At 30.8% G+C, this 10,156-nt stretch overlaps 1 protein-coding gene and 1 long non-coding RNA gene across 2 annotated transcripts; both read right to left on the bottom strand.

Moving 5' to 3' along the window:
• Window positions 1-784: 784 nt before the first annotated feature.
• On the bottom strand, window positions 785-4,723 carry LOC145112299 (uncharacterized). The gene is made up of 7 exons (XR_013710501.1): window positions 4,178-4,723; window positions 3,509-3,634; window positions 2,011-2,562; window positions 1,472-1,579; window positions 1,138-1,187; window positions 961-1,028; window positions 785-859 (listed from the first exon to the last, which is right to left on the bottom strand). It is a non-coding gene; the product is annotated as an uncharacterized LOC145112299 (long non-coding RNA).
• A 1,770-nt stretch (window positions 4,724-6,493) lies between these two features.
• Window positions 6,494-9,071, bottom strand: LOC145112298 (homeobox-leucine zipper protein HAT14-like). The gene is made up of 4 exons (XM_079048477.1): window positions 8,633-9,071; window positions 8,135-8,535; window positions 7,066-7,145; window positions 6,494-6,871 (listed from the first exon to the last, which is right to left on the bottom strand). The coding sequence occupies exons 1-4, from the start codon at window positions 8,970-8,972 to the stop codon at window positions 6,622-6,624; spliced, it is 1,071 nt and encodes a 356-aa protein (XP_078904603.1). The 5' UTR covers window positions 8,973-9,071; the 3' UTR covers window positions 6,494-6,621.
• Window positions 9,072-10,156: the final 1,085 nt, after the last annotated feature.

Genomic DNA, 10,156 nt, shown 5'->3' with positions numbered 1-10,156 from the left:
AATATCAAATTAATTTCTGATTAAATACTAATTAATAATATGATTTCCGATTAATATATTAAACTTGTAATATATTAATAAAATCATTTTGAGTACCAATTCATCATTTCAAATAATAAATTCTACTCTCTCTCCACTAATCATCCCGTCAAGTTGGATGAGCGAAGACAACCCAAAAGGACCATGTTACTATTAAATCTAGTACATACCAATTATAGTTATGGGCTTAGACACCAAATCCAATAGTTGACACCGCAGTTGGAGTTGATACCGTAGTAGAAGATGTCTACCGCAATTGGAGAAGATTTTTTGTACCGTATAAATAGAGGATCACATCTCATGTAATCTTACACACCTTCTCGATCTTTCTGAACTATCATTGCAATACAAAGATCTTTCATTTCTATCTATTATCTTCTGATAAACCGAGTTCCTCTTCACCTTAAGTTGTTCGCATTTACAAACTTGTGTTTGATTGCAAACCTTGTTATGAACCAACTTGGTGTCTACTTGATATTACTTATTGTCAATTATATTTCCTTTACATTTCCGCAACGAACAAGCTAACACTTCTAACTTATTATTGTTGAGCTGACTTGATCCTTGAGATTAACTTATCCCGCAACTTATTATCTTGTACTAACGTTTGTTCAAGTGTTCTTCAAAAGTTTTTCTCTCAACAATACCTAAAATACCCCTCCCACTAATAGGTTGCTCTTTATTTAATCGATTTCCTAATTTATCCCTTTTAGACTACTTGAATAACATCTGAGGTATAGCAAAATAAAGTTATTACCTAAAGTCATAGTCTGGATACATGTGGTACAAAGTCAAAATCAGATAGATCAACATCTTTCAGCTGTTTAACAAACACGATATTGAAACAAAACCAAATCAGATAATGATCTAACCTAACTAGACTAATAGTTAAGTTAACCTAGGTAATGGTTGCATCATCACCTGGATGTATTAGAAAGATATTCAGCTGGTGAGTCGGCATCAGGAGAGTTACCATGATATTCAAGAATCTGAATTGAAATTTAAAAACAGAAATCAAGAAATTTTATAAAAGAAACCATACATTTGGAATAAAGATTAAAGACCCATTATTCAATTTTTATTATTCTACAATTATACCTTATCTTCCAAACTGATAGACAATCGCTTATCCGAGCTTGTATGCTTGCCTGATTAAAAGGTAAAAATCAAATGGGAATTTCAAAATTTGAAGTTTTTTACATAAGAACCTGTGATTTATGAGTTATCCCATAACATAGATTCTACTAATAGGAGTAAGCTTCAATACATCCCTTAAGGGTATGCTCTCCATGGTTGAGGTAATCTAGAAAAGCATTTATTCTTTAGAAGAATAAAATACTACTTCAAATGACATTAGTTTTAACGGAGAGCCAAAAAGATGAGAAAATTTAAGAAATTTATTAACTATACAAGAATATAGATAACAAAGTACCATTCAGAAGGGGTGTATTCCAACTACTTCATGATGGTTAATGATGGAATGAAATGGGTTCTATATGCACATGCGTTTGAAAAATGTGTACCTTTCAAACTTCTTGAGCTACAAGGGAAAATGAAGAAAAGAAGAAATTAGGATCAACTAACTAAGGATAGATTACAATCAGTTACATACTCAATCTAAATACGCAAATTCCATGCCAAAGAGAAAAGTCTTCTTTTTCTCTTGGGAAACTCAAAGATGTTGTCTACTACTCTAAAATCCATGTTGTCCAATTAGAAACTATTCTAAAACCTGAGCTTAATATGTTGGTTATTTGAAGTACTTGATGATGGAAAGCAACTGAGTCTTAATAATCGTACTCTGGATAATCATAGATCATGACAACTTTAGGGTGTATGAACCGGTAGCAAAAAGTCAACTGCCAATATATGTCAATTTCAGAATTTCTAATATAGATGAACTTTTTTAGATAATAAATGAACTGCAAATTGAAAAAAAAATGAAATTAACAAGTAGTTTGAATTATTTACCATTTTCAACAGTTAAGGAGGATAAAAATTCAGCTGGAGTGTTATTCCGCCTGATGATATTTGAACTAGTTGAATCCATAGCTCTAAAAGACGATGCAAAATCCAAATTACTTTGATTTGTATACTCGTAACCACCGGAATTCGACACTCGCAATGAACTGCAATCGTGTGTCACATTCGTTAACTGAGGTGGAAGGTTTTGGTTATGAAAAGATGTTTCTCTCCTTTCTTGGCACATCTGTGTTGACGACAACGACACATAGTCTAGAAAGTCCGAAACTCACGTGAATCATATTTAGATTTCTTTTGTTGCTTGAAAACCTTTCCTCCGGCTCGTGATTCGAGGTGACGGTGACAGAATCCGGAAACTCCTGCTCTCCGTTCTCGTTGAGTATAATCGAAAAGAAGGAGCTCAGAGAAGAGCGATAATGCAATAAGGAGCTCTTATTCTCATCTTGTTGATTTTGATTTTGTGTTTCCTGATCGTAATCTAGATAAGAATCCGATGCCTGATCTTGGCAAAGTCGCCATCGGTTGGATGTATGATATGAGCTGTGAAATGTGATAGATTAGGGTATAGAAATTCGGGAAACGTCAAAGGTCAAACATAATACATGTCGATTCATTCTGGTGATGGAATTAGAAGCGTAGATTTAGTTATTTTAGTGGCACAAAAATAAACGGGTAAAATCACACGATAATACTTTAGTGGTTTATATAACATAAAATATAGAGCTTTTAAAAGTATTTTGAATTTTTATGCCACTAATAAATATTAATATTAGCGACATATATGATAAAGTGTCATTAAATCTATTGATTTTATAGTGGCGTATAAAAATATGCCGCTAAAAATATACTATAGTGACATAAAAAAGATGTGCCAATAAAAATGTGTGTAACTAAATGACATTTTGTTTGTAGTGTGGGGTTCGTTATTTTTGTCCATCCCATAACACTCTCAAGAGCCAAAATTTTGAGCTCTCATTCCCTCTCCTAAAAGTCTTCTAGTTACTGAGTTTTGGGTACAGACCATTAGAGGTATCCAAGCTTTCGGTGCTTTTTTTCCAAGGAATCCAGAAGAAGTTTTTTATTGTTTAATTGTTACATTAATCAAAGATATGTAACCCTTTCCTTTCATGATATATTCGATTTCACTAGGGTTACAATAGGGTTTTTTGATATTTATAGTTAGTTGCTATCAATATTGAAAACATAGCTCATTTCTAGGTTGCATATGAACTTAAGGGTTTAAGAGTTTTTTCCGCAACATATTTTTTTTTTGTTTTATAACCTAAAAAACGCATCACATCACACCACACTTACTAATTTGGTTACGAAATTTAGATTGTTAATTTTTGATCAAAACACATTTAATAATCTAAATTCCATCCAAACCTATCAATTTACATATCCATAATTGTAATATTCTTTAATGGATTAGCTTATAATGAAAATGATTTATGCTATAGAAATGATTATAGATAGATAACTTTACCTGAGTAATACATAGATGGAACAGGGGTTATCCTTAATTTCTATGTTTTGTATGTCATGTGTAATTCTATAGTGAAGGGATATTCTATTTGGGAGGAGTACTTGACCGATTTCATGGTTGATCTAACTGAAAACCAATTATGAAGAGGTACATGATTAGTCCCTTAATTTTTTTCAAAATTTTTTCTCAAATCTATTTGATGGATTATGTGTGCATCATAGCTTATTATTTTGTTGCAGCTTACCTTCTCAGCATATTATATGGCGCCTATTGGAAACCTTATACAAACATTCATTTTACCCTGATTTTATTAATGAAACAACTGAATAATCTCCAAAATACACAATCATATAGTAAATAAAACTGGGTATTTTCTAACAGTTCTTGAGGGAAGGCTAAGACTATGATTAGTTGATTTAGTAAATCAAACATAAATAAATGACAGCTCCATCCACGATGAAGTCGTCTTCTTAGAATTATTAAGGAAAGAAAGAGTTGTACATATTCACTAAGGAGTTTTATCAAACAGATAGCATGCAATATACAGTCTCCCATCCCAAAACATCCCTCCAAATATTACAATTTTCTTCTATATTTCATTTCTTTCATTAATTGATAATACCATATACAAAACGTGAAATAAAAATAAGAACAGTGCAATTTCTTTACCGTTCGTTTATGTTAGAGGGAAACAACTACATCAAGTTCTTGAGCTATCAGATTCTTACAGCGACTTGGACACCGTCACAACTAATTCTTCAATTTGGGATTCTCCACGAAACAAAAAACATCAGAGTGTGTGAAATACAAACGAAGAACAAAAGGGACAAACTGTGGAATAGGAATGAAATCGGGTCACATTTAAGTTGAAGGCTAAAAAGAAAAACGGATAAGATGAAGGGTTGCTTGAATGGGCGGTGAATGACACATCTCCACATATCAATCGAAGATAGAAGAAAAAAATGCGAGTTTGTGTAAGTAGATGATTGGAAGCGTATCAGGAGGCGAGGACCTGTGGAAACCATCTATTGATGGAGAAGAGAACGATCGATGAGAGTCGGCGAGCCTAACGTCGTTTGTAGAAGAAATTAGGTGAAGATAGGGATAATGGCAAATAGGTCATATGGTGATTGCTATTTGATTGGAAGAAGATGAGGCGAGCTGATGACAGTGCAAAAGAAGCCACAGCTCTACATCCCAAGCCGACTTGTGAAGTTCCCGTTCATAAGTCGTGATGAGAATATATATATATATATATATATATATATATATATATATATATATATATATATATATATATATATATATATATATATATATATATATATATATATAGGGATCGGTTCCTGTGAGGACCCATTTTAAAGTGGGGACTCGTGAGGACACCTTAAAAAAATCTAAAAAAAAACACAAATCATAAAATCGAGCATAGATCTATGTCCGGAAGAAAAAAAAAATTGGAAAATTTTTTTGCATCATTAAAATTGATCCATGATTCAATTTTAATTTTTTATTTTGCATCATTATGATCCATGATTCAATTTTAATGATGCAAAAAAAATTTTCCAATTTTTTTTCTCCCGGACATAGATCTATGCTCGATTTTATGATTTGTATTTTTTTTTCAATTTTTTTAAGATTTCCGCACGAGTCCTCACTTTAAAATGAGTCATCACCCGATCCTGTTTATATATATATATATATATATATATATATATATATATATATATATATATATATATATATATATATATATATATATATATATATATATATATATATGGTTGTTTTTGCAAATAGCAAGCAAAATTATTCACATAATCTAACAAAATTAACAAATGATTATTTTGATTTATATGTTTGTAATGAAAATATTTGTAAAAATGATCACATAATTATATTGAGTTAACGTAAATGATACAACTTTTATATATTTCGCTATAAGTGAGGCCATTTCATATTTGAGATATATAATTTGCAGTTTGTTCTAATTTGAACCAATCGCTTGCTAAAATTATTTTTCTCCAATATAAACTATAAACCTGTAGTATTATAGGCTTTAATTTCCAACTAAATGTCATATTTGTGTACCTTTGTACGAGTATCATTATCCACTTTAGTACTCTAAGTTTTATATATTTTTTTTCCTTCAAATTTAAGTAAAAGTACTGATAATTATTATATTATTTTCTAAGTAATATATTACATTTTGTTAGATTTCGGTAAAAAATAAAACATCTTCGTTAATTTTTCAGTAGATTTCCACTAATTCAAAACTGACATTGAAACGCGGTATATGTGTTAATTTAATAGTTATTTCGATAAATACAAAAAAGTCAAAGTCATTTATAATAATGTGGTTTTTCTTTCTGTTAAAATATATTTTTCTCTATTATTATTTATTTCAAAACGGAAATGATTAGTTCCGTAAATTCAATTCAAAGACTCGATAATCTCTAAAGACCAAACGTTTAAAAGTGAAATTTTGGAATTAAATGTTTGGCCTTTTGAGGAATTGACTATATCACTTTTACTACTCACCAAATAGTAGTTGAACAATCAATTTTATGGTAATTGATTAGCTCATTACCCATACTTCTAGAATAAATATATATAAATTTTGGAATTATATATATATATATATATATATATATATATATATATATATATATATATATATATATATATATATATATATATATATATATATATATATATATATATATATATATATATATTAATGAACTCAATTTCAAGATGGTTGCATAATCTTGACTACATAAAAAAAAACATATTGATATAGAAATATTCTTTTCCTTTATAAAGTCTTTTTAAATACGTGGAAACTGCTCGATGTTTTAAAGATTAATAATAAGATAAATAATAGAGAAAGGAGGGCAAAATAACCTATAATATAAAATTCTTAGTCAAACCGTAATATCTAATGAAGAAAGATAGAGGCCAAAAAACGAAGAAATAAGCATGTGGTCAAGAAAGGGCAAAATATTATTTACATAAGCAAGCATGCGAATTGCGTTTCAGTGGTTTTCTCTCAGTTGTTTAATTAGTCAAAATCGCATGAGCCAAAATGACATGCTTGATATATGTTAATGCTAGTGTCGGTGGCTGCCGGTGGGTGGTTGTTGTGGGCGGGGAGTGGTGGTGTTGGTGGTGGTGGCCACTCGTTCACAAGAAGGGCACATGGTGAGCGTGGTGGCTGGCATTTGCATGTAGAATGGTTGAGAAGTCTTTAACGCACGTAGTTCTTGAAGCTCCTTTTGCAATCTTCGGTTTTCTTCAGTTAGGGTTTCACAACATCTCTTTAAATACTCACAATCGACCTCCGTTTGCTTCAGTTTTGTCCTGTGATTATTTCATAAGATTTGTTTCAGTTTTTCTCTTATTAAATTATCTTTATTCAAAAATAAAATTCGTCAAAATTAATTGCTTTAATAATATATATATATATATATATATATATATATATATATATATATATATATATATATATATATATATATATATATATATATATATATATATATCATAAGCATTACCTTGCCCTTCTGTTTTGAAACCAAACTTCGACTTGTCGTGGACGAAGATTTAACTGCTTTGCTAAAGCTTGCTTTTGTTTCTGCAAAAATAATGGATAAATAATATTAGTCCCATTTTAAGAAAAATGTATTCATAGCCCAAATAATAATAACAGAATACACTTTCGCAACATATTTTCAACTACCTATAGTTTCAAAACCATACAATTAAAATGTAAATGACATGATGACGTGCAACATTTATCATGTCATAAAGATATATTTTCACAAAAAAGTTGGTGTTAATATAATGCATCCCATAACATATAATCAATGAAATAGTACAAACATAACATACGCTTCTTGACAAAGTAGCACAGAATATTTACTACACCCAAATCATTTATTTCTTGTACTTGTGTCTTTGTGAGATATATTATGATGGGTGCATTGATGTTTGGCCGGATACATTCGGACCATCTTATAATATGATCATAACGAATGGGACCAGAAGTTTCTTGATCCACATACAAATAATATTATCTTAAATTTTGATAAAGACCAGAAAGTCTCACAGCTAACTGATACTAACTTGAGTTTATTCGATTTAATAATAATAATAATAATAAAGAAGCTTCGAGTTCTTGGGTTTGAAGCTATAATGTGTGTTTAGAGGCATATGCAAAATCTTGAGCTTGAATGCCACAGTTCGTAAATTCACGAGACCCATGAGTTTAAATGGTAGATATCCCAAGATCATGTTAAAAAACTTCAAAAAAGATGACATCTTTTGCGACTTCAGACATATATACACATAATTTAGACTGTGTACATATGTTCAAGCCCTAAACTCCAAGAACTAAGAATCTATTGTATGCTTTCACTTTTTAATGTTTCTACCCAATAAAAATTAACATGGTTTCACCGAAAAACTTTTTAATCTGAATCAAATATGATATAATTAATACCATCCAATTTCTTATATAAATTACGAACGATTTGAACACTTCAATCCCAAGATGAAATCTGCATGCCAATATCAAAAGAGAGAGAGAGAGAGAGAGAGAGAGAGAGAGAGAGAGAGACTTACAGGGTTGAGGGTACTGTGTTCTTTGAAGCTATCTTCAAGAAAAGCAGATTGTTCTTTAGTGAGTCGGAGCTTTTTTCGGGTCAACCCGTTTTCATCTTCATCACTCATACCACCTCCTCTTGAAGAAGCTCTTTGATCACTTTCGGTAGCCTCTACCAACTCCAAATTAACTGTTGCTAGATCCAAATCTCTTTTCCTCGAATGGAATGATCTTCCACAGTTACTGCTTTTGAAGATGGAAGAGAAATCCATCTGAAAGGATGACGTACCACTGTTACTGTTGTTCGGAGATGACTCTCCGCCGGCGGTTTCTTCCATGTTTTCCTGATCAGACACAACCGCCAACGGCATAACATCAAGAACTTGCACCGCTTTATTCTGTGAACCCATTTCTGCTATCACTGTTCCACAAGCAAGATCAAATAATTAAAATCAACGAAGCAAAAACTGAAACATTAATTTGGATAAAAAATCTCAATTATGAATGTTGGGTTTTACAGTTTTTTGAGAGCCACGGGAAGGACCGGTGAGAAGTCGTTGGTGGTGGTGCAGATCGGAGAACAGGAGAAAAAGGAAGGAGATCAAGTTGCAGTGGTGGTGATGGCGGTGATGGATCCGATGAAGAAGAAGAACTTCTTTTCTCCTCAGATTTCCGATGTGCGTCATCATCATCTTTCTCTCTCATCATGTTCTTGAAGTTAAGCTCTTCAAGATTTTTACTACCTCCCAAGCCCATGCAAAACCCTAAATCCTTCATCTTCTGCTGCTGAGATCTGCTATGATGATCCAACAATGAAAAGGGTTTTGGAGTATCTCCCAAGCTCAAAGCTAGTTCCATACTTTCTCTCTCTAAAAATTCTCTCTCTCTCTCTAGAAAATCTGTAATGACATGGGAACTATCTACGGACAAAGGGAGACTTATATAAATGATGTTCTAGGGTACAGTATGTACGTATTGAATTAAAGAGCTTCTAGAGAGAGAAAGAGAGGGGATAGAGAGAGATTTTCTTGAAATTGTTAAAAAAGAAAGAAAAAGGAGTTTAAACAAATGGAAATTGTATAAACACACGGCCCAACAACAAAGACAAAGTCATTTCTTTTAATGTTGTTTTGTTTATTTCCAATTAGAGCACTTGTTTTTGTTTGTTCTTTTGGTTTTTTAAAGTATCTTTCTTTGGATTTGATTTAGGGGGAAAAGATTGACCAAACACAAATCTCGGTTGACAATCGCACGTGAATTTCTTTATTTATATAGCATGCCTACTTCTTGTGACTACAAGACTAAAGAGATAATATTTGCAATATTCATACACAAAAAGATTTGGTCGAGATAGTCGTAACCAAGCAAGGCTAGAATTGTCTTTTACTTACGCAAAGAACTGAACAATGGTCTTTTACTTGGCGTTTCACAAAACCTATAGCGTAAGTTTTTATTCACATCATATCTGTTGTAGTCTAAGTTTTTAATTGCGTCAAAAAAGAAAATAATCACATGATCAAATCTGTAGTAGTCCAAGTTTTTCATTCTTCCACGTTAATTATTTCAAAGTATGTTATGTTATTTTCTTATTTTTTATCAATTTATTAACATAAATCATTATTTTAGTTTTAGAACAAAAAAATAAGACATTAATAATGATTAAAATTCTCCGTTATCTTAAAAAAAAAAAAACAAAAAAACAAAAAACAAAAACAAAAAAAAAACAAAAACACATAAACCGAAAATTAAAAGAATAAAAAATATTTACTATTCGTTCTTTCTATATTTTTGAGCTTTGTATATATGTTCAATCAAATTTAGGCAAATATTTTATGTGTTTTTGTACCTTTCGACATGTAGTTTGATAAAGATTTTATGTCTTTAAGACTTTGTTAAATATCATATTCACCAATGTTACAAAATGATTTGTTTGTTTTCTAAGAATATATATATATATATATATATATATATATATATATATATATATATATATATATATATATATATATATATATATTCATTTGAGATCATGCTAATTTTGT

Source organism: Lactuca virosa, chromosome 5, assembly GCF_052849685.1.
Source record: "Lactuca virosa cultivar CGN04683 chromosome 5, Lactuca_virosa_CGN04683_v6, whole genome shotgun sequence".
In the NCBI taxonomy this organism is placed as follows: Eukaryota; Viridiplantae; Streptophyta; class Magnoliopsida; order Asterales; family Asteraceae; genus Lactuca; species Lactuca virosa.
The sequence above is the reverse complement of the archived record's forward strand: the minus strand, read 5'-3'. Positions and strand labels throughout refer to the sequence as shown.